The following is a 26,185-nucleotide window of genomic DNA, read 5'->3' as shown; positions in this document are numbered from 1 at the left end:
ACCATGACATCAGGAAAATGATGACATGACTTGCAACTGAATTGGATTTAAGTGAGGCAAGGCTGTGTAAATCACCAACATCACTTTCTCCACCAGTGTCATCTGGGTCCAGTGGCCAGATATAGATCAGGACAACTAGAGGTGGCCCAGGGTCAGGAAAGGCATCATGGAGGAAGATCACATGGCATGTTAGCTGCATCTGGAATGAGCAGAATTCAGCAGGTAGAGACGAAAGGAGGGGTGGCCTTCCAGAAATACCATAAGCAAAGGAAGATGTAGCAAGACATACAGCATATGTATACCAAATAGTCCAGGATGGCTGGAGTATAAATGAAGTACATGACGGGGAGTAGAGTGAGGTAAGAGAGCAAAGGTAGAGTGGAGTTAGATTATGAAGGTCTTTGAAGACCAAGCTAAGGTATTGACTTTATTCAGTAAGTAATAAGGAATTCTTGAAGGGTTTTGAGAAGAGTGATATAATTAGAACTATAAATCAAAAATATTATTGTGGTTGTTGGAGGTAAGACGGATTTTGTTGAAGCCTATGATGAAGTCCCTCATGGTATACTTTTGGACAAGAAGGATAAATGTCACCTGCATGAGAATATGGATCAGGTTTTTCAGAATGATTGAACCCAGAGTGTTGATCAATGTCGAGTTGGAAAGAGGTCTCCTGTCATAGCCAAATGATTCCACCATTGGGATCTAAAGGAAGTTAGGGAGGTCAGTAGTAGATTGGAGGGGTAAGAGCATTTCAGGCATGAGACAGCCAGAGAAGATGCCCAGAGCCAATAGATGGATGTTTGTGGAACAGCCAGGAGGCCAGGGCTGCTGGATTGAAGAATACAGGTTGAGGAGTAAAGTATAAAAAGATTAAGGGGGGCTAGGTCATGAAGGACTTTGAATGTCAAACAGAGCATTTTGTATTTGATCCTGGAGGCAATAGGAAGTTTATTGAAGAGGGAAGAGGAGGAGGAGGATTAGACCTGTGTTTTAGGAAAATCACTTTAAAGGCTAAATGGAAGATGGATTGGAGTGGGGAGAGACTTGAGGCGGGCAGACCCACCAGCAGCCTCGTGCAGAAATCCAGGCCTGAGATGATGAGGGCCTACACCAGAGTGGTGGTAGTATCAGAGGAGAGGAGGGGGAGGACAATCTATTCAAGAGATGTTGGAAGGTGAAATTGACAGCCCTTGGCTATGACTTGGATATGGAAGTGGGAAGGGGGCAGGAAATAATAGGGATTCCAGGATGACTCCTAGGTTGTGAGCCTGGGGGACTGGGAAGATGGTGTTGCCCTCTACAGTAATAGAGAAGGTAAGTGCAGAGCAGGGTTTAGGAGGAAAGATGCTTAGTTCATTTTGGACATACTGATCTCTACTGGACATCCAGTTCTAGATGTCTGAATGGCAATTGGAGAAGCGAGATTGGAGGTGAGCAGAGAGATTGAGGCAAGAAAGGTAGATGTCTATTGGAATCCAGTTGGAGATATCTAAAAGGTAGCTGGAAATATGAAACTGGAGGTCAGCAGAAAGACTGGGGCAGAATGGGTATATTTGAGAACCAGCATAGAGATGGTAATTAAATCCATGGAAGCTGATAAGGTCACCCAGTGAAGTAGTATAGAGGGAGAAGAGAAGATTGCCTAGCACAGAACCCTGAGGGACACCTACAGTTTAGCAATTTGCACACCGCTGTCTGTGTTTTGTGAAAGTTTGATATAATAATGACAAAGGATTATGACTACAAGATTGATGATTAATTGAAAATCACTGCTCTATTCACCATGGTTACCCTGTATGCTCAAGAGCATATACTCAGGCACTTTTATACTCTTTATTGAATAATTCCTCATTATATAGTATTTTAAAGTTCACATAGCTCATTCCTCACAATAATCCAGTAGGTAGTCTGTGTTATACCTTTTTTAAGGATGAGGAAACTGAACCTCATAAAATGTAAGGGACTCCCTGTGGTCATATAACCAGTAACAATATCTGATATGTTTTAAATAAAAACAGAATCTTATGATGTAATCCTCACAATTCTGATAGTGGTGTTCTGTCCATTTTACAGATGAGGTTCAGAGAAATTAAGTGATTTTGTCATGACAAAATTCACGGTGCTTCTCCACCTACCCAACCAAATAACCAGCAAGAGTCAAAACACATGAAGTGTATCTGAAGATAAGTGTGATATTCATTTAAACCTTCTAAGAGTATTATCAGATTAGCTCTTCCGAACTTCTTCAAAGGATATGGATAAAGAAAGAATTAAAGAGCTTAAGAGATATAGATGACAAATTATAACCACACGCCAAGTCAGGTGTGTTGGCAAGGGTGTGCTGGAGCTACCTCATACAGGTTTTCAAGAGCCCGTTGTTAAATTTTCAGTGTGAACATTTATGCCTCAGAAATCAGCAAACTACAAATCAGGCCTTAGTTTATTGTTAATTTATTGTATAGTCTTAAGAAAGTGATGAAGTAAATGTTAATAGTATAGATTAAACTTAAAAAGGTATTGTGCATTTTTGGAGAGCTAGTTGTTAAATATTTATACCTATAGTATATATGTATATACTACACACACACACACACAAACACACACACACACACATATAGATGTGTATATATATATGTATATACAGGTGTATATATTTATATATACATATATAGTTATAAGCTCATAGATTTAAAGCTGAAAGGGATGTTAGAGGGCATCTAGTTTAACCCCTATGTTTTATAGATGAAAAAACTAAGGCTGAGAAAACTGAATTGATTAGCCTTACTTCAGAGTCTAGATTCAAATCCAGGTTGTAGGAATACAGATTCATTCCTTTCCCCCATCCCCACCCCTATATCCCCTGTCTCTCACTACTTCTAATAATATTCATTTTAGCCACTTTGTCCCCACCTTGGCCACAGAGCCAATTGGCAGAAGAAAAACTCTCATGGATCTATCATCCACGGCATTATGTCGAAGGGTCGTCTAGATAGTGGCAATTTTATAACTCTGACTTCTAATACAGTCACATGCAGATGAGCCCCCAGCACGTTCAGGCTGAAAGGATCCAGGACTTTATGTAAGCCCTGGTTCTTCCCAGCCTGACAGTGATATGACCACCAGTCAGTTTCCTGATGAGCCTTTCACATGATTTCTGGGCACCACGACATGCCACATTCTGCAGTTATCTGATTTCCAATCAACACTCAGCTGCCTGGCCCGTGGAATATAAAAGAGGCTCTGTTACTGGCTGACAGCCACAGTGTACTTGGAGACACCGTCAACTCACATGTGGATTCTGGAATCCCCTCTTACAATCAGAAGGTCTTTGGAAAAAGAAATCACTATCACAGCATGAATATAATACAGGCTATCCCCAATGCCAAGAGCATTAATCTGTTTGGCTTTCTTTCAGGGGACACACATTCTACAAGGTCTCAATACGTTCAGCACATTCCTCTCAGCCATGTGTGTAGTTTGATAATTATAACACAAGATAACTCTTCACAACAGGCAAGTATGAAACCTAAACTACATTTCATAGATGTAAGTTACTTAAAAAATTATTTTAAGCATTTGAGGATGGAGGTGCTGTCATTCTGAATTATGAGGGTTTGGCATGGTTGGTCCATGTCCAGAAGGTAAGGTATTGAGTCTCAGTTCTCTGCTTCTCAGATAAATAACCATGAGGGTAAAAGGAGGTCATTCCAAACCAGTACCATTCCAATGGCATGGAAACACATTCTCACTCACTTCTGTCAAAATGGTCACCAGAAAGGGGAATCTTTTCATTTCCCAGCATGTCAAGCTAACTCTCACACTACAAAGTGCTGAAAGAATATCGTCTGAGTCCTAAGTTAGAGTGAAAAAATAAAAGGAGAGGGGATCAGGAATCAAGGTCAATTGGGAGATAAGAGAAGAACTCTAAGGAGACAGATAGTTATGGATGATCAGGAACCCAGAAATAAAATAAAACTATTGGGACCTAGAAATTGAAGAGGAGAGCTGTGAAATTTAGACAGATATTAAAAAGAGTTTTGGCCACCAAAAAAAAAAAAATGGGTGGGGAGGGGAACCTACCTCATCCTTGATCACAGATGTAACTAGGGTAGACCAATCAGGGTTTTGTCCCTAGTCCTGAAATTTAGAGTGCATTTTTAATTCTTAAACTATCATAGAAACTGATTTTAGCACCTTGTTTAGTTTAAAATAGAGCTACCTGATAAAACACTTCCTTATTCCCCTGCCCCCTACATTGGCAGTCACATCCCAGGTGAATTCCTCTGCCTAGGCCTATGGCTGTCCTATCCCCTTTACAGCACCCTTCCCAGAAGAGGCCTCGTGATACCATAGGGACTCTATTTCTCTAACTATGGAGTGGAATCCCAATTTCTCTCCCCTTCCCAAATCAACTTGAAAAGTCAAGTCAGTGTTGCTTTCTCTGGGCCCAAAGGTTGCAAGTTATGGTTCTATTGATGAGGCTATAATAGTCAATACCTATATAATACTAAAGGCAGCTTAAAAAAAAAGCAAATAGAAATAAAACTCATTCCACATAAACAAAAGCCCATTTTGTTTTTTCTCCACTGTGAAGGTTGAGAGATATAGTCGCTTCTTGTGATATCTCATAGTGTTTTGACCTTGCTAGGACCTGGACAGGCAAGGTGGAGGGAGAGAAGCCATTTTTAATTCTCACAGAGAATTGGAAGCCAATCCAGATTGGCTTGAAACACTGAATCTCATGAATATTGTGACAATCATTCAGTAATTGTTGTTCATTGATGCCATGTTTCCCCCTCTTAATTTATACCAGAGACTAGGTCCCTCCATCAAATATCCTGGTTATCCCATCAAAAAAACAGTACTGTGAAATACCAAAGATTCTGCCCACTTAAGTGTTTTGAGTAGTTTTTATCAAATGGAATGATTGTGCGGTATAGTGGGTAGAGACTAGCCTTGGAGCCAGGAAAACTTGGGTTCAAATCCTGCCTCTGGACAAATACTGACTATAAAACCATGCATGAGTCACTTAATGACTCAGTGCCTTAAATTTAAGGTTTGAATTTCTGGAGGGAACTTCTACAATTGGCATTCCCTTAATTGATGAAATAGAGCCATGAAAAAAAATTATATATATATATGAACATATATATATATATACACAATACATATACACATATATACATACATATGTACACACACAGATGATGTACTAGGAGGGCAGTATTGTAACAGAGTTTCTATTTTTGTTTTGTTTTTTTTCCAAAATAATTTTTAATTGCCTAACAGGGGTTGATAATTCTGGGAAAGTGTGTAAGACTTAATCATGGGATAAAATTTCACTTTTAGTCTTTTGAAAAATTAATATCTTAATTACCCCTAAAGGGGTGATAGATCTGGGAGAGGTCATGGAATGACCCTCCACACCCAACAAGCCATTACCTCTTAATTCTCCAGCTGAGAGGCTCCACTTTTCTAGGCAGATTGCCTTAGTAAGCCTGCAGCCTCATGCCTTCCCCAAACATGAGAGGAGGAGGAGAAAGAGGAGGAGGAGAAAGAAGCCCTCTTTCTCCGTAGCAGTCAGGTACAAAGGACAGGGTGTCTGTGACAAGGAACAGATATGGTTACACGGTATCCTGAAGGCTACACACACAAAAATGTAAGCCTTTTCAGGACCTTTTCAGTAATCTCTGTCCTGAAGCAGTCTTTAGTCAGTCAGTCAGCCGCACTGTCATTGTGTGTATCTGTCAGTCAGTCTGTCTGTCTGCCTGTGAAGATGATCCTACTGTTTGATCACGCCAAACTTTGCTGGGTATTGCCTGAACTGTGTTCAGCTGCTACTCCTGGCAGTTGGTATGAGGCTTAATTTTAAATTCATCTCATAAAAGACAGCCAGCCTAGGGCACTGCTGCATACTTGGTAATACTATCTCTTTGAAAGATGGGAGGGGGTTTGTCCAAGAGCACTATCACTTTACTTGGCTAATTCTGTCCAACAAGCAGGGGCCAGCTGATCTGCTGAACCGATGAGCTCTTCTAAGTATGGCTGTAATTAGCATCCAGCCTGAGTGCCTTCCAAATCTCTTCCTCTGCATTCCAAAGCAGGACATGCTGAACTCTAGTCAGATGGTAAGTGGCTGCTGGGCCATGCTTTGTGAGTTAAAGAAAGAAAAAACCTCTGGTTCTCATTACCCAGAGGGGAACACCATTTCTGGAAAGAGGAGACACCCCCATCAGGCCCAAATCTGGCTAACTTTTAGCAATAGCAGATTAGGGCATAATCAGCTGAGCAGTCACAGTGCCAACATGCATGGTGACTTCCCCTTTATCCAACCCTCCTCATGGACACCTGCCCTTCAGACACTGCTGCCTTTCTCTACAGGGAAACAAAAGGTCTTACTGCCCTGTGTACAAAGACTGCCCATTAAGCAGTCTGGAAATTAGCATCTCCTCAGAAATGTGGTGCTTTATATGCAATATGCCATTTTGTCCATCTAACAATCCTGTGAGGAAGGTGCTGTTATTATCCCTTTGTTTATGGTTGAGGAAACTGAAGTTGGTGGAGGTTAAGGGACTGGCCCATGGTCATACAGTTGAGCAAGTGTCTAAAGCAAGATTTGAACTCAGGTCTTCCTGTCTCCAAGTCCAACACTGTCCAGTGGGTCACAAAGCTACCTTTATTTCAAAGATTCTTAGAGCTAAAACTAAAAGATTTCAGAGGCCATGGAATTCAATCCCCACCCCCAGGTTTACAGATAAGGAAATTGAGGCCCAAGGAGGCTGACTTGCCCAAAGTTATACAGTAAGCGTCAGAGGGGAATTTTATTTAGACTTTATGGTTTACTTTACTATAAGGAATAAGAAAGAGAACTATTATAAAATTATGGTATTTTAATTCTCTGCTTTCTAGAAGTCAATTCCCTTACCATTGCAGATATTGTAGACAGGAAAGCTGTATAGAATGGGAAAAGTTCCCTTCCTCTTGAAGAGCAAGAGTTCAACTCCTTTCTTTTCAATACCCAGAAGGATGGAATAGTGATTTCTCATCACCATACGTGATAATGGCATATCACCCTTACTGCTTGCATTCCTGATATTAAATAACATAGCTTGCAATTAACGAAAGGTTAAGTCACATAATAATATATTGGCACTAGGAAATATGTGAATAGTTCTGTTTGGCAAATGGTCCATAATTATCGGTGTGAAGGATATTTTTGCTTGCCACCTATACATATGAAAGGTCAGTAATACAGCTAGGCAGTGAGAAGGCAATGACTTTGCCAACAAGCCTAGTTTGATGGGTTTGTTTCTATGCCTTTTCCCCTTCTCACCCATTTACATGGGAGAACAAGGGAGTTTGGGAGTTTTAGAAACTTCCTTCATTCGCCTCCAACCTCCCTAACCGCCAGCATCCTCAGCTATTTGCTGAAAGAGTAGCATCTAGATAGATGCTGAGCAGAAGCAATTTAGCCACTGGAAGGAAGTTACATGCCACCTCTCCCACCCTAAGTCAGACAGAGACTCTTGACAAAGACAAAAGTGAAACAGATGCCTTGGGAAGTTGAATTCTTATCTCTGTTTGAGACTCAGCTCAAATGTCACTTCCTTCCAGAGGTGTTTCCTTGCCCTCCTAGCTGCTAGAGCCTTCCCCTTCCATCTGCTCAGTATATCTCTTATATTTACCTATTTATTTACATATTGTCTCTTCTATTAGAATGTGAGCTCCCTGAAGGCAGGGACTGTTTTGCCTTTCTTTGTACGTATTGTATGTATCTTAATGTATTAATTAATTAATGTGTTAATCAATTAATACAGTGCCTGGTGCATGCTAAGCATTTAATAAATGCTTGCGTAGCTAGATGGCAAAGTGCAAAGAGTGCAGGGTCTAGAGTCAGGAAGACCTAAGTTCAAATCCAGGCTCAGACACTTACTAGCTGTGTGATACTGGACGAGTCACTTAACCCTGTTTGCCTCAGTTTCCTCATCTGTAAAATGAGTTGGAGAAAGAAATGGCAAACCACTTCAGTATCTTTGCCAAAACCCCAAATGGAGTCATGAAGAATCAGATACAACTGAAAACAACTAAACGACAAAAATAAATGCTTGTTGATTAGGTTGACTGATTGATTAAAGTCAACAATGCTTGAGACCCAGGTTTGAATCCTGTACAGACATATCTTTGAAACTTAAATAAGTAGAAGATTGGTGAGCATAGGATTGTAAAGCAAAGAAAGTTGGACATTTCTACCCAACTGTAGTAACCTTATGAATTATGTTTCTCCATAATAAGGATGTACTAGGCAAACAAATCAAATTTTCATGTCAACTGGTTGAGTGGTGGAGAAATCCTAACATTCTTACTCTATATTTCCCCTTTTTTTCTAGGCTTCAAGTTGGGCCACCACCTTTCTGTTTTTGTCAGGCTATAGTTTTAAAGCATATTGAAATTTCCAAGTTAACAATTGAATTGTAAACCAAGAGAGGCACTTATCATTCTTTCCTGACAATTAAGATGTATGACAAACAGGATATTGCAATCATCCTGCCTTTTTTCCTTTGCTGCCTCCTTCTCTGTGGATATATCCACAGCAATTTTCTTAAGGGCACATGTAATCTTTTTTTAATAGTATTTTATTTTTTCCGCTCACATGTAAAGACAATTTTTAACATCCATTTTTTAAAAAATTTTGAGTTCCAAATCTTTTCCCTCCTCCCCTCACCTCCCCTCACCCTAAGATGGTAAGCAATTTGATACAGGTTAGATATGAGCATTCATGTAAAATATATTTCCATATCAGCCATGTTGTGAAAGAAGAAACAGACCAAAAGAAAAAAAAGTGAAAAAAATAAAGTGAAAAATAGTATGTTTCAATCTGCATTCAGACTCCATCAGTTTTTTCTCTGCATTTTTCATCATAAGTCCCTCGGAATTGTCTTGGATCTTTGTATTGCTGAGAATGGTGCATTCACAGTTGGTCATTGTACAATATTGCTGTTCCTATATACAATGTTCTCCAGTTCTGCTCACTTCATTCAGCATCAGTCCATGTAAGTCTTTCCAGGTTTTTCTGAAATCCACCTCTCATCATTTCTCATAGCACAATAGTATTCCATTACATACATATACCACAACTTGTTCAGTCATTCCCCCAACTAATGGGCATCCTCTCAATTTCCAATTTTTTGCCACCATGAAAAGAGCTGCTATAAATACTTTTGTACAAGTAGTTCTTTCCTCCCCCCCTTTTTTAAATCTCTTTGGTATTTAAATCTACTAGTGGTATTGCTGAATCAAAGGGTAGGCACAGGTTGATTGCCCTTTGGGCACAGTTCCAAATTTCTCTCCAGAATGGCTGGATCAGTTCACAACACTAACAGGGGACATAGTGCCTTACTACAGTGTAAGAGCATTTGGGCTACTGGTATTAACTACACTGTAGTGCTGAAGGAGCAAGATCCTTTCCTATTTGGGCCTCAGGTTCACCCTCATTTCAAGGCTTTGGGTTGATATTGCTTTTCCCACAGATAACTTTCCTCACCAACAGAGCCAGTATGTGTCTCTAATAATCCTTTCTCTTTCTCTTCCCCCCTTCAGCTTTTACTTTTACCAATCCCTCTTCTCAGGCCTTACCCCTTCTCTTGGCTCTGAAAAGAGTGTTCTTTCAGGCCACTATATTCTGAATCATTATTTCTTGGATTTCTTAATACCCAATGGCACAAATAGAAATTATTTCATCTGTAGCAAAAAACAATTGTTGAATTTGAGGGAATGGAAAGAAGATGAGGGAGTGGAATTGCAAAGGACAGCCCAACTGGAGTTGTATCTGAAGAAGGACTTCCTCAGAGTCTCCTATACTCCTGAAGAGCTTGAGGGAAAGACAGGCTCCAGGAAAAGAATTCAATGTTGTAGGAACCCTGAAGGTCACAGCCAGGATGACCGTGTCAGAGAACAGGGTAGGATCATGCCACGTGACAAAGACCAGAAGGGGGCCATGAAGTCACTGGATCATGGAATCATAGATTTAGAGCTGGAAGGGACCTTAGAGGATCCCCATTCTAAATTCCCCATTTTACAGGTGAGGAAAGTAACAGATAAATTCATTGACTTGCTCTGATCATCTAGTCTAACACCTTCATTTTGCAGGTTAGGAATCGGAGGCTAAGGGAAGTAACGTGACTCACCCAAAGTTACAGAGTTAGTAAATGGCAGAAATAAGACTGGAGATTCCTTAAGTCCAACACTCTTTTCTTTAAACCACAGACATCCCAGGAAGCTTAGCCTCTGGACAGCATAGCTATAAAGAGGAAGGACACCCACCCTACCACCCCATGTCAGTGGTCTAGGGAAAACCCTGGGTCACCACACCCTATTTACAGCTCTGTCTATCCCTTATTCTGTTCCTTAATCTTTGGTGATTCTATTTGACTGTGATAAACATCCCTGAACTTTTTTCCCCTTCTATTCCATCCATAATGTTTTCTCCATAAACACTCTATATATCTTTCTACACATTTGTCTGCCAATATCATTCCTCACTGCATTGCCTCCTGACTTGTCTTTCTCTCCTGTCCCATGGCAACCTCTTCACCCTCAAAGCTCCCTCCACCCTGAACTACTCCTCACATTAGAAACTCCCTTGGCCCCTGCAGCCTCACCCTTTGACTCCCTCCTAGAACCTTTATTTTAGGGAGGAGGCCCAGACCAAACACATTTGCATTCTTCTCCAGGCTGCTGCTGATTCATCTCCCCAGGACTTTCTCTACAAAGTCCCCCACATGGGGTACCTTCACCTCCTTCCCACTTTCAATTCCTTTTTACCTTTCATCTTCCCCATTAGAATGTAATCTCCTTGAGGGCAGGCACTCTCTTTCTTTCTGCTTGTATTTGTATTTCTAGAGCTTAGCACAGTTTCTGGCACATAGTAAGCACATAATAAATGTTTGGTTATTGACTTCATTTGGCTGCTGTACTCAGCATGGAGTACTAGCCTTCGTGTTAGAATACCCAGATTCTAGTCTCACCTCGTTTGCTTATTAGTGGTATGACCTTCAACAAGTTACTTCTCCTTTAGCCTAATTTCCGTCATCTGTAAAACACAGATGAAATTTGTGTTACTTACCACATAAGGATGTTGTGAGCAAAGCACTTTATAAAGTGCTATGGAAATAGAAGTGTGGAGGTTTAGCAAGGGAGCTTCCAGATCAACTTAATGAGCTTAGAGGGAGGTGGTCTTCTGTTTAGGATTTTGATAGTCCAGGGCATGCCCGCTGATGATGTCCCTGAGAGGACTGGGGATATCTTGGAGACTGAGGGTTGTTTGGTTGACTCTGGGTTTATTATTGGTTAGAATTCTTTGCACTAGGCCTATGAGTGGAAGTCATCAGAATTGGCCCTTTTCAGAGGAAGACTGAGAGCCCTAAACACAAACCAGAGAACATCAGAGCTAAGAACATACCAGGGTCATGGACACCCTGGGCACTCGTACAGTTTCCTCCCAGCAGCTCCTGATGACAACCTTGGGGTAGAGGGGCATTGTAGTTGCACATTCTTTTACCCATACAGTTGGAGAAATGGTAGTAGGAGGTCCTTCTATCACTCTCAGGCCTGGAAATGGCAGCTGTGGTGAGAAATACATGACCAAGTGGTGGCAGTTCCTGAACCCTAACATTCTGGATCAAGGGGGATTTCTAGACAATGTCAAATTCCTAGAGGGTTCTAGGACCTTGCCTCCTGAAAAAAAAAAATGGAGATTTCTTGGCTAATATTTAATTACTGGAGAGTTCAGACAACTAGTCTTACAGAGAGGGGAGAGGGGAGAGAAAGAAGCACCAGCATATTGGGGGATCTCCCATGCAGTCCTGCAGATGGAAGAGTGGCACTTTAGCACAGACAGTTCCTAACACATAGTAAGCACATACACATGGTTATTGACTGAGCCACAATATAGGAAAGGAAGAAAAACAAGGAAAGAAAGAAAACAAGCATTTATTTTCTACTACATGACAAACACTTTACAAATATTGCCACATATTTGATCCTCACAACCACGCTGGGAGGTAGGTGCTATTATTATCCCCATTTTATAGATGAGGAAACTGAGGCAGAGAAGGGTCGAGTGACTTGCCCTAGATTCACACAGCTAGAAAGTGTCTAAGGTCAATTTGAACTCAGGTCTTCCTGACTCCAGACCTGGTGCTCTATCCACTATACCACATGGTTCCCTTAAAATAGAGGAAGAAAAGACCTGGAGTTTTCCTTCTGATACTTCTGTGAGTTGTGTGGACAGTGTAAATCTGATGGGATTTGCAAGCCCCAGTTTATTTTCCTTCTAGAGGAAACTCAATCCCTTAGAGTAATACCAGCAGACTGGAAATATTTGTGCATTCCTGGGATGAGAACAGGACTCTCTGAAATGTCAAGGGAGCTGCCTCTCTTCTGTCCCTAAGGTTTTTGGTTTTTTGCTTCTAAGAGGAGTCCAAATCATGGGGTGGTGCTAGCAGACATATAGATCCCAAAGCAAGGGATAAGGCTCATGAAGGAGAAATTCATTACCTGTGCACAGATTATCAAGAGTCTTTTATGTGTCTTCTGAATTTTCTATGTAGTAAAATGAAAGTTATCCTGTATTCTATGCATTATTACCTGGAACACTTACATAAGGGCTGAAGTCCCTTTTACCCATCTCTGTAGAAACCTAGACCAAGCTGTAGTCAAGCTACATTGTGAAAGATATTTCCCACAGAAAATTCTGAGTGGTGACAAAGGAAGTCAAAGGTTTGGAGGATTTGGAAAGGTCTGCCACCAAGAATGAACATGGTCCATGTAAGGCTAGATTACATAAGTCACCATCATCATCAATTACTAGTACCAAAAGAATGCACAGCAAACCTGCCTTGAAACTAGAAAAAGGAAAAAAAAATTTTTTTTAAATTAGAAAGAGGAGCAGCTAGGTGGTGTAGTAGGTAAAGTACCAGGTCTGGAGTCAGAAGGACCTGAGTTCAAATCCAACCTCAGACACTTATTAGCTGTGTGACCCTGGGCAAGTCACTTAACCCTATTGTCTCCAAAGAAAAGAAAAGAAAGAAACTAGGAAAATCTGGGTTCAAGTCCTGCCTCTGTTGCATACTGGCAATGTGTCCCTGGCCAAGTCATTTAACTCCCTAAGAATATGAACTGCAAAAACAGCACCATGCTGCATTGAGAAAGGGAATTTCCTCATTTAGGAGTTACCTAAATGGAGGAAATCACAGATCCTGTCTCTCTCCTTTTTATTATTATTGTTCCCACCAGCTTGGTCTGTTATATTCTTTTTGTCTCATTATTTGGGGATTCACAATGCATATATGCATGTTAGAACAACATCAGAATGTCCTGGGAAGTCCTAGTATCTTCCCTTAAACATTTGAAATGTTTAAGACCCCTAATTTGCATTTCAACATAGAAACCTGTTACTTAAAACTGTGATTCACACACTCAGTCTGGGAAGAACTTGGTCACTTGAGGCAAAGCATAATGGAGAGAGGGCTGGGCTTGGAATTAGGAAGACTTGGGTTCAAATCCCGCATTTGGCTAGGTTACCATGGGCAAATCATTTAAGCTATCAGGTGTCCAGGCAGCTTTCTAAAACTAGAGGTTAGACATTTTAAAAAAATACATAGATGAGACAGGCAGGGTAACATTGATACTACTAGGATATATTTAATATTATAGCAAAAGAAATAAGCTCAGTGTCATGAATTTGAAGTTTTATGTACAAGCCTCATTTTCTGGCCTTAGTATATGGAAATAGTCCAAAGTTGTTGATTATTTTCTAGTGCATAATCTTTTTTTTTTTAAGAAAAAAAAAAAAAGACTACACATTAGAATTGCCAGTCTGTATTGTTGGAGGAAGTTACCATGTCAAAAGTTTCCTGTGCTGATAAATCGCAGGTTAAGACCAAAACAAAATAGGTGATCAGCTCACGGCTAAGAATGTGCACTCCCTGGGGTCTGAATGCCTGAACTTCTGATAATCTGGTCTCCTAGATCTAGGATACCAGGGCAGAAGAAACAGAGACAGAGAGAGACACAGAGACAGAGACAGACACAGACACAGAGACACAGACACAGAGAGAGACAGACACAGACAGAAAGATACATACACACAGAGACAGAGAGAATGAAACAGAGACACAGAGAGAGAGACAGAGACAGGGAGAAGAGGAGACACACATACACATATAGAGATATAGAGAATGAGACAGAGATAGGCATAAAGAGAGACAGAGAGAGGGAGAGACAGAGACAGTCACAATCACACACAGAGACACAGACAGGGAGAGAGACAGAACAGAGAGAATGAGACAGAAACAGAGAAACAGACACACACAGAAAGAGGGAGAGACACACACAGAGAGGCACAGAGACAAAGAAGAAGAGACACACATGCAGAGACAGAGAGACACACATACACACATAGAGATCTTGACAATATAGAGATATAGAGAATCAGACAGAGATAGGCAGAAAGAGAGATAGAGAGAGACCAAGAGAGGAAGAGACAGAGTCACATACACACATAGAAACAGAGACAGAAACACACATAGAAAGAGACAGAGACAGAGAATAAGAGAATATATAGGATGTCACAATCAGAATGCAAAAATATCTCTACAGCCTAGAACAGGGGTCTTGCTAGCTTATAGCCTGCACAAAAACTGGGTGCAGGAGAATTTGACCCTTGGGCTGTAGTTTGTCAACCCTTGACCTGGAACACTGAGCTAAATCCAATGAAATTATATTAAATAGCAATAAATGAAAAGTTCTACCAGGGCCATAAAACAACTGGATAAGTAATGGATGTGGGAGGCACAGCTGGGGAGCACGGTAGATCTTGGGTTTGCATCCCACACTAGTCGTGTTATTCTGGGCAGTCACTTAAATCCTTTTAGTTTATGAGAGACTGAGAGACCTCTTAGAGTCTTAGTTTCCTCCTTTGTAAAATGGTGATTATAATGCATGGCCCATCTCACAGGACATATGTGAAGAAAGTGTTTTGTTGGTCCTTAGGCACTAAAGGCATGAGAGCTATTGAAATAAATGGAACCAAGAAAATAGTAAACACAATGACGCCAAAAATGTAAATGGAAAGAACAAAAACTGAAAGTTTGGCCAGGGAAGAAGAGTGGTGAAAATGCATCTCTCTCTCTCTCTCTCCCCACCCCTACCCACCTCCTGCTCCACTTCTTTGAAGAGGTGGGGAACTATGGTCAGGGAACACTGTGTATTCTGTCAGACTTGACTGATGTGTTCCTACGCTGCTTTCTTTCCCCTCTTTTATTTTTTATTACAAGGGATGACTTTCTGGGTAGGGTCAGGGAGGATATAGTGGGAAATGAAAGTGATATAGAAACAAAAGATATCAATAATTTGTTTAATAAGAGAAATTATTATCTGCTATTATTGTTATTCTCTCCACACCTTTCTCCCATGGTCAGCTAGTGCATCGTGAAGAAACAAAACACTTAAAAAGGGAGCTTTAAAGAGGCAGGTGACCCCATAAATATTTTCCTAAACTGACTTCCAACTAACCAAAGCCATGAGGACTAGAATGCTGATTCATTTCCAAATAACAACAAAAAAACTCCTCTCTGCCCAAGGAATGGGAACAGTAAAATTGTTATGACATTGGTAGCAAAAACCCAACCCAATAAAAACACCAGGGGGATTTTACAGGCTTCCCATTTACGTGAGTAGTAAACCAAATGTGCGCATGTGGATATTAGACATTGCAAGTAGATGGAGGAATAATATTAATAATAATAGTATGTATATAGTACCTTATAGTTTGTTTGCAAAGCACTAGATAGATAGATAGATAGATAGATAGATAGATAGATAGATAGATCTACCTATCTATACTATTTGCCTCATTTGATGCATACAAAAACCCTATACCTTGTGTTTTGTTGGCAAAGCACTTGATAGATAGATACACCTGTCTATCTATAGATCTATCTATCTATCTATCTGTCTGTCTGTCTGTCTATCTATCTATCTATCTATCCATCTATCCTGTTTGCCTCATTTGATCCACACAAAAACCCTGTACCTTGTGGTTTGTTTGCAAAGCACTTGATAGATACACCTATCTATCTATAGATTGATCTATCTATCTATCTATCTATCTATCTATCTATCTATCTATCTATCTGTCTATCCATCTATCCTGTTTACCTCATTTGATCCAAACAAAAACTCTGGGAGTAAGGTATTCTTATGATCACTCCCATTTTACAGATGAAGAAATTGAGGCTCTAAAGGGCTCAATGACTTGCCCAGGGTCATACACTAGTGTCAGAGGAGGACTGAAAACAGTCTCTCCTGACCCAAAGTCCCACACTCTCTCCACTATACGTTCATGGTGGATGAAGTTGTCATTGGGATTAACCTGTGTGTTTCTAGATTGTCAGGAAGGGACACAAACAATATTGGCAAAAATCAAATCCTATAGAGAAGAAACCATTTGAATGGTAAGAGGGAAGACTGAAACTCAACATCTCTACAGCTGGTAGCTCCATTAAATGCTTATTTCCCCTTTTCTGTGGACAACAGAAAAGAATCTGACTTGGGGCTAGTCATGCGTCTATTTTAATCATCATAATGTTTGCTAGGTCCTTATTTCCTCCTTTTCTGGCTCTGACATCATGAAGTCCAATTCATTTGAGGAAGTCACAATTATAGTAATTGTGAGCTTTGTCTCTAATCCCTTCTTTCTCCCTGCTAAGAGTGTGTTCTCCTTGACATTACCATCTATTTGAAAGACATGCTGGAGAGCATCCAAGACATGGGGAGGGTGAAGGCACCTCAAAATCATGTCCTATGAGAACAAACTAAAGGAGCTAAGGAGGTTCAGCCTCAACAAAAGAAGACTGAAGTAGGATCTGATGGTGTCAGAGGAGGAATTAGATTGATTTTATGCAGTTCCAGAGAGGAGAACTAGGATCAGCAGGTGAAAATGACAGGAAGGCAGATTTGGGCTCAATATGAGGGAATTGTTTTTCAATAAGTAGAGCTCTCCAATGATGGGATAGGCTACACTGTGAGGATGTGATCTTCCTCTCATTAGACATGTACAAGCAGAGGCTGAATGATTAACTGTCAGGGAGGTTGTAGATGGAATTTTTGCACTGGGTGGTAGGTTAGACTAGACGACCTCAACAATGCCTTCTTGTTCTAAGATTCTAAAAATCTACGAGATTATATGAATATTGTATTTTTTCTGATTAAAACCCTTGACCACATTTTATCCTGTACACAAATGAGAGTAACTTTCACTTTCAAAGCCATGAATTGGCTCATGCAGAGAAGATGAGATATTTGGAAAATGAGGAAATATCAATGGGAAAGGATGACCAGGGCAGAGACAACATGGTATACCACACAGCATTGAGCATGCCATAGGGACAGTGTAAAGATGCCAGGCCAGGGACAGCAAGACCTGAATGAGAGGCTTGGGGAATGAATGTCAGAGGGAGATAGGTACCAAAGGTGAACTTCATATTTTTCAGAATTGGGTCTACAACTGGTTTTATGACTGGTGATAATTAGTCATAATGATAATTACACAATACTCCAGAATGGAGAACATGAAAGACACCTGAACTAAATGGTAGAAATTTAGTTCTATCAGTTGACACATGGAATGTTAACACCAGAAGGAACCAGGATCTAGTCTCAGAAATGCAGGCCTGGCCACTCAGGGCACTCTACCCTCTGCTGAGAGCTATGGATGGTGACAGCAACATACTCTCCAATTCTTCTTTTCCTAGCAACCTCTACAAAAAGCCTTTCCCAGTCCTCCTTAATGTTAGTGCCTTCCCTCTAGGATTACCTCCAAGGTATCCTGTATATATCTTCTTTGTGCATATGTTGTTTGCATTTTGTCTCCCCAGTTAGATTGTAAACTCCTCAGGAGCAAGGTCTAGTTTTTTTTGTTTGTTTTCTTTTTGTCTTTCTTTGTATCCCAACACTTAGCACAGTGCCTAGCACATAGTGGGTGCTTAATAAATGTTTTTGACTCGGCTTGACTCAATCACCACCTAGAATTATAGAATCTCAGCATTAGAAGGGTCCTTACAGGTCTATAAAATAACACATCAAAATGTGTCACTTTAAGAGGGCTTCCTGTAAACACTTCATGCTATCTATAGTACATGGACTCCTATAAATATCAGTCCCTCTGGGTGAGAATCCTGAGAGACAGTGTGTGGGATAGAGGAGAGAGACCTTGGACAGCTCTCTGGACCTCTGCTGCCCTATATCTGTAAATCAGAGAAAATAACGATGTAGTTGCCCAAAGACAGGGGACTGAACCAAGTATCCCTTAAAGGTCCCTCTCAGTGATAAATTCTTCTGGCCTGAATATTTTCTTTTTCTGAGATCTTGGGGCCCACCTTACTTGTGTACCTATAGATTCATCTACTCCAGCTTTCTAAGCAGAGAGAACTGGGGTTAAACCATCAGAGAAGAAACTTAGACTAGGGGGAGGGAACCCCTGAAATTTTGCTCCTACTATGCACCTCTTTTAACCTCTATATCATAGAATCTATCTCTTCATCAAGATTCAATTCAAGCACCACCTCCTACAGAAAGCCTTTCCTGATTTCCCCACAGCTGCTAGTGTCCTCCCTCCTTAGCTATCTTGTAATTAAATAATTTCTATTTATTTGCATTTATTCTCTTAGTCTCTGTTCTTTATATTCTTATATATGTACTTGTTTTCTACCTGATATAATGCAAACTCTTTGAGAGTAGAGGTTGTTTCCTTCATTGTATTTGGCACAGCATCTGGCACATTTGTTCAGTTGTTTTCAGTCATATATGACTCTTTGTGACCCCTTTTGTGGGTTTCTTGGCAGAGATACTGGAGTGGTTTGCGATTTTTTTCTCCAACTCATTTTACAGATGAGGAAACTGAGGTAAACAGCATTAAGTGACTTGCCCAGGGTAACATAGTTAGTGTCTGAGGCCAGGTTTGAACTCAGGAAGATGAGTCTTCCTGACTCCAAGCCTGGCACACTATCTACTGTTCCTCCTAGTTCTCTGTCTGGCGCATAATACACACTTAATAAATTCTTGTTGATTGATTGATAGTGAAAATTAATTTTGAAGTGTCACCTCATTTGCACAATCTAATAGCTTTTTTTATATGGGGATTTTGTTTTGTTTTCATATATAAAGGAAGCCTCTCTAAGCTTGAATGAGTCAGGAGATGACGGGGAAATACATGGATTTTCAAGCTGGATAATAAGCATAAGATTACCATTTTGAAGGTGCAGTGCTACTCATCCAGAGGAATGGTATATGGGTATGAATCTTGCTTGTTTCTATTCTTACTTTTAAGAGGATATTTCATGATGGCTTCATCAAGGTTTCCCAATGAATGCAGAAAGTCCTTGGGCATAGAAACGATCAGAATTAAAGATGCTCACAGAAAACCACTGATAGCAGGAAACCCAACATCAGGAATGTGAAAAGATTCACCATTATGGCGATGCCAACATTCCAGGCTTAGGATGTTGATTCTGGCTCAAATGAGCTTAAAGGCCTTCTCCCAGGGAAGTCCAAAAATTAAGCCAAAGCCAACACCAACTTCTCCAATACCAGCAGCTGAGTAATCAAAAAGAGAAAGATGCTGTCAGAGAGAAGGAAACTCAGTGAGGTTAAAAGCATAGAAGTGAGAGTTCAGAGGGACCAGAGGTCATAAAGTACAGTCGCATACTTAGTGCCAGTGGCTAGTCTAAGTCATTCCAGACATTTAGTCTTCATTTGTGTACTTCCAGGGAGCAGGAGATCTCTGAAAACAGCCCATTATACTGTTGAACAGCTCAAAAAGTTGAATGTGTCACTGGTTTTATGGAAGGCAGTGTTGCATAGTGAGTAGGGCACTGGACCTTAGAGCCTGGAAGACTCCATCTCAGATCCCACTTCACCCACTTACCAGCTGTATAACCTTTGGCCAGTCACTTTGCCTCTCTGTAGTAAGTTTTTTTCATCTTTAGAACAAGTGGTTTGGAGTCCAGGGCCCTTCCAGATGCTCTTAATCTACATCATGAAGTACACTACCTTGCTCTGTGCCCTATCAAGTGCCATGCTCTTCTGGACAATCTATTTGTCATAGCCACCATAATTTTTCCATTCTTTAAGTCTATAGGTTATAGGCCCAATATACTCTTCTCCTCTTACATCTATTCCACTATGGACTTCATTAAAAGCAGAGTAGAAAAAGATTGTTCCAATTTTGTATGTATCTCTGAATTAGGGTCACTCCCTGTAGCAATTTGAATGAGGATCTCCTCTCCCAGTGTGAGTTCCAGGAGTTTGAAAATGAGGAGGACACTCAATTGATTTCTCTCCCATTTCAATTCCTACATTTGGTAGCAAAGTCTTCTTCAAATGCACGATTACATAATAACTCAACAACAGCATTAAGGAAGAGAAAAAGAGAAAGCCTGAACACAAGACTAGAATGTCCAAGTGAGATTTATTAGAGGACATTCTGTCTAGCTGCCTAGGGTGTAAGGAGAGCTGAGTACAAGAAGGGAGCACTATAGTCTTCCAAATCTGCAGCCTTATTGGAGTAATGATATGGCAGCTCCCAACACATCTTCCCAGTTTTCCAGAAAGCACCATATCTTATGTTCATTAGCAATGCTTCCTCCTTTTCCAGGGCTCCAGGATGATGACTAGTGGGGAACAAGGTATTATCTGCTTCCTCTGCTTTCAAATGTATACTTTGGGATCTTTGAGTGCCATTAGTTGAAAGGGATAAGAATATGGGTTGGAAATTGAAATATTTCTCAATTTACTCAAGGTTGTCTAACAAAGGGAATGCAGAGGACCTGATCTATGATCCTAGTGCCATTTGGGCTCAAGTGAAACCTTTAGGAAAATTATGATTGTAGGGAAAGAAGAACTCAGCTTGTTTTGGGGTTTAAAGCAAAAGAAAGTGAGATGCAACTAAAACTACATAAGTACACGGGATAGTAGTCAATTAATGTGAAACATTAATAAAATACCCAGGGATTTCTGCCTCTACATAACCTGACCAGAGCAGGAAGGTAGTATTAGGTTGTTTTCTAAAATGGGGACAAAAGGCTCTCTTATGGAGATACTGCCAATAGGTTTTATCTTTGGGATTCCCTATACAAATGTAGATTTGTTTATATGTGAGTACCTATGAAATAAGATTCTTTAGGGGAAAGGGAATAAACTCATAACAAATACCCTGCATACTGCATCCTAACATGGAGTAAAGGTATCAATTATTATTAATGTATAAGTTTTTGCTTATATGTATTTAATCTCTAGCAAGCCATATCAATTCACTGGCATTCCCTAGAGGAAAGATGGTACTTGCAGTTGTTGTTCAGTTGTTTCAGTTGGGTCTGACTCTTTGCGACCCCATTTAGGATTTTCTTGGCAGACATACTGGAGTGGTTTGCCATTTCCTTCTACAACACATTTTACAGATGAGGAACTGAGGCACACAGGGTTAAGTGACTTGCCCAGGGTGACATAGCTAGTAAGCATCTGAGGCCATTTGACCTAGAAATATCATAATTAGGTCTGTTTCCCAAAAGAGATAAAAAATAAAAAGAAAAAGGACTTATATGTAAAAAAAAATATTTATAGCAGCTCTTTTCTGGTGGCAAAGAATTGGAAATTGAAGGGATGCCCATCAATTGGGGGAATGACTGAACAAGTTGTGGTGTATGATTGTGACAAAATACTATTGTGTTATAAGAAATGATGAGCAGGATGCTCTCATAAAATCCTGGAAAGACTTTCATGAACTGATGCAAAGTAAAATGAATGGAACCAGGAGAACATTATTATACACAGTAACAGCAATATTGTAGGATGATCAATTGTGAATGACTTAGCTATTCTCAGCAATACAATGATCCAAGACAACTCTCAAAGACTTATGAAAATGCTATCCACCCCCAGAGAAAGAACTGATGGAGTCTGAATATAGATCAAAGCACACTTTTTAAAATTTTATTTTTCTTCCTTTACAACATGACTAATATGAAAATATGTTTTGCATGACTGCACACATATAACCTATATCAAATTGCTTGCCTTCTCAATGAGGGGGTTGGGGAAGGAGGAAGAGAATTTGGAACTCAAAATTTTGAAAACGAATGTTGATAATTGTTTTTACGTGTAATTGGTGAAAAATAAAATACTAAATAAAGAAATGAAAATGCAAAAAAAAAAAGTGAAACAAGTGTCTGAGGCCAGCTTTGAACTCAGGAACGTGAGCCTTACTAACTTCAGGGCTGGTATTCCATCCACCACACCATCTAGCTGCCCCAGTACTTATAGTTACAAAATTCTAAAAAGCACACATCCTTAATAATCATAAACTCATAAAAGCCACAAACCAGAGACTATGAAGGGAATCATATATAGGAACCCCGATAACAATTTCTAAGTCAAAGATTAAAGGCCAAGTGGGATAATGTTCTGTATTGACCAGATCAATAATGAAGAATATGGTTTGTGAGCAAATAAGACCCGACCACAAAGGGCAGCCAGGTGGTGCAATGGATAGAGCACTGGCCCTGGAGTCAGGAGGAACTGAGTTCAAATCCGGCCTCAGACACTTGACACTTACTAGCTATGTGACCCTGGGTAAGTGACTTAACCCCATTGCCCAGCCAAAAACAAAAAAGACCTGATCACAAGCAGAATTTTAAAGCAAAATTTCTGATAAACACAGGGATAAGGAAACTAAGGCCTAAAAGGGCAAGTGAAATGATCATGTCTCAGGTCCCACAACTCTCTCTATTGAACACATTCTTCCTAGGAATTCATGATTATGATATCAAAACCAATAGCCAAAAAACCAAATCCTTAGGCAAGATGTTAATTTCCTAATTCTTCAATTCAGCAAATATTTCCTATGTGCCAGGCACATATGAAAGATATGGGGAGCACAGAAAAAACAAATGAACCCTGAAATAGTCTCTGATCTCAAGAAGCTTGCATTTGCTGAGGCTGGTGATGCATACCTGTAATCCCTGCTACTGGAGGGTTGGTGAATCACTTAGTTCAAGAGTTCTGAGTTATGGTAGGGCTCAAGTCAATTGAGTGTCTACATTAAGTCCAGCACAAATATGTTGAGTCCCTGAGAGCAGAGAGCCACCAGGCTACCCAGCCAGACAGGATCAAACTTGCCCAAGTTGGGAAAAATGGAGGAGGTTAAAGCTTCCATGCCAATCAGTACTAGGATCAGGCCCATGAGTGACCACTGCACTTCAGCCTGGACAAGATAGGAAGACACAGTCTTTAAAAAAATAATAATAATAAAATTATACTTTACTGAAGAAAAACAATATGTGCACAGATAAGTATACAAAATATAAACAGGATAAAAACAAAGTGATTTCACAAAAGGTGCATCTGGGGAGACCAAGGAAGACTTCCTGTAGAAGGGAGCACATAAGCTGTGCTTTCAAGGAGGTAGACGTTCTAAAAGGTGGAAATGAGGAGAAAACATTCTAGGCATTGGGAGAGAGAGAGAGAGAGGCAGAGAGAGAGAGACAGAGACAGACAGAGAGAGACAGAGAGAGAGAGAGCTGTGTATGGGAACAGTGAGAAAACCAATTTGTCTGGATTATAGGATACATAAAGTCAGGAATGTGTAATGTTAGAAAGGTAGATTGGAGCCAAGTTGTGAAGATCTGCTACCAACAGGGACGTCCTTCTCCCTTTACTCTTCCACCCTCACCCAGGCTGCTTGACTGCTTACACAGCTGAGAAGAGAAGGGAAGTCAGCAGCTCTGTTCCTTTGGATGAAATGGAGGACTGACTTCCCAGCCTTATTATCTGCCCTGCCTCTATCCCTGGCAGTCCCTGCACTATGTTCTGACCTATTCCTGTAACCTAAGGACCTTGGAAGCTCCACCACTACACCCTTAGAACTTCTGGCCTTTCCTCCCATCCTATAGACAAACTTTAAGTGTTATCTCACTCAATTAAAGTGTGAGACCCTGGAGAACAAGGACTATTTCACGTTCTCTATTTGTAACCCCATTGCTTAGCACGTTGGTTGGCATCTACTACTCTTTCATTGAGTGCTTTTTTATTCATTCATTTATATGAGTTTATTGAATAAGTGAGTGGCAAAATTTGACCTTAGGAAAATGATTTTGGCAGCTGTCTAGGGGATGGATTGGAGAGGGAAGAGACTTAATGCAGGGAGACCTATTGGAAATAGTCTAGGTGACAGGTGATTGGGACCTGAACCAGAATGGTGGCAATGAAACAGGCTTTCAAAACAGGTTCACTTCTTTCAATGACAATCAATCCCCAAAGCTACCAGTGATAATCAGCCAACCACAAAGTCCAAATAAAAGAACTCCCCCAGGGTAATCCAAGTGAAAATGAAGCAGCTCCCTTTCCAGGTTGATGAGACAAACTCACCAAAAGATCTCTCAATAACTGAAAAACTCACAATGCGAGAAATTGGTCAAGATCACATCTTACTAGAAATGTAAAATTTATGCATAAAATATAATTAGTTCACTGCTTGCAATTATATTAATTGAGGATTCTTGTCTATCACAACTCGTAGAGCTAAGCATTGCGGGACCTATTACTGGTGCATAGATTGAGAACATCTAATTATATTTCCTGATATCTAATTACACACCCCCTCTTCACCTCCATGACTCACAATCTTTATCTTCATTCAAGGCTTAGCTCAGGTGCCACCTCCTCCACACAGCCTTTCCCATCTACCCAGTTGTAAAAAGAATCCTTCTCAAATGCTTTGTATCTACTTATTTGGGAAGACATTGTATGCCCCTTTAGAATGTAAGGTCCCTGAATCCCAACACCAAGGATAGCACTTAGTACTTGCGCTTAGTAGGTACTAAATAAATGTTTGTTTTAATGAATTGAATCAGATTAAATTATCTGCTACCAATTTCCACCTTGCCATTTAACATCAAAAACATCTGTTTTCTTGTACTGCCTAGAAATGTGTCTTGCCATCAAATGTAAAATAACTGGAGAAAACATGCTCTCTCTAATAAAAAAAAAATTCCAAATTCCAAAAAAAAGCAAAAAAAAAGAAATTATTAAAATAACATGGTTTTTGTTTTTGCTTTCCTTTCTTCAACAAAAACTCAGGGGAATAAAGTTGATTCTTTACAAATCTCCAGTCAACAGGGATCTGCTCTTGTTACTTTTTTGGGGGGTAATAGTATGGCCCATTGTCCCAGCAGCTTTCAGTAATAGCCTTTCTCCTCCTTCAGGAATCTTTTCTCCTGGTCCATTTCCAAAGACCCTTAATCTCTTCTCATTGCTCACAAGGGCAGTCATCGTCTGGGTCCCTGAGCACCTGAAAGCAGGAAGAATCTTACAGGTTTAGAATTCCCTCTATTTCTCTATTGCAAAACAAAAATAACAACAAAATCATGAATTTTCTCTGAGTGCCCAAAAATACATTTGGTTATCAAATATAAAGCAAATTGAAATACCATTATGCTAACGTTATCTCAAATAATGACCTTTATATATTTAAAATTTGCATATAGGACAGCACGCTATACGTTTTGTATAACTAGTATATTTAACATACAATTTTAATCTCAATGACAGTTCTAGAATTTTCATAATAATCTGAACAGTGGCTTAAGAGAACATCTCATTTTCATCTTTGATTCTGCTGCTGATTAAGCTATTAAACTCTTTACCATTCTCTGTCATCATAAATGAAACACAAGTCAATTCAACTAACATTGGTATCATTTGCCTGTTATGTGCAAGCTATTATGCTGTGCAAATAAAGAGATGAAAGACAACCTATTTATTGCCTTCAAGTAGCTTACAATCTAAGGGGAGGATAAATATGTACATAAATAAATAGGAGATAAGGTAGATAATGAAAAGAGTAAAGCAGGGGTCTAGACAAAATGGTATTAGAAACTTGAGGGAAAAAAATAGGTTTTCAGTGGAATGAAATCACAGAAGTTTCAAAGGAAGAAATTGAACAGGAACTGGCCCTGAAGAAAGAAAATTTCAGTATCTGGAATTGTAGAAAGAATGTGTTTCAAACATGGAGAACAGTCTACACAAATTCATTTATTGAGTGTGGGAAACTTTTTTTCCAGGAGAATAA

The 26,185-nt window shown here is 40.0% G+C and overlaps 1 protein-coding gene across 1 annotated transcript in view; it reads right to left on the bottom strand.

Annotated features, from left to right (window-relative positions):
* Positions 1–5,492: 5,492 nt before the first annotated feature.
* The window catches only part of LOC114025688, an 89,118-nt gene continuing 68,425 nt past the window's right edge, over positions 5,493–26,185 (bottom strand). Inside the window, exon 4 of the mRNA XM_027839158.1 lies at positions 5,493–5,605. Within this exon, the coding sequence (XP_027694959.1) occupies positions 5,493–5,605 (113 nt within the window). The remainder of the gene's footprint in view (positions 5,606–26,185) is intronic.

The sequence above is a fragment of the Vombatus ursinus genome, unplaced genomic scaffold (genome assembly GCF_900497805.2).
Source record: "Vombatus ursinus unplaced genomic scaffold, bare-nosed wombat genome assembly UNPS02014832.1, whole genome shotgun sequence".
Classification (NCBI taxonomy): domain Eukaryota; kingdom Metazoa; phylum Chordata; class Mammalia; order Diprotodontia; family Vombatidae; genus Vombatus; species Vombatus ursinus.
This window is presented reverse-complemented; position numbering and strand designations above follow the sequence as displayed.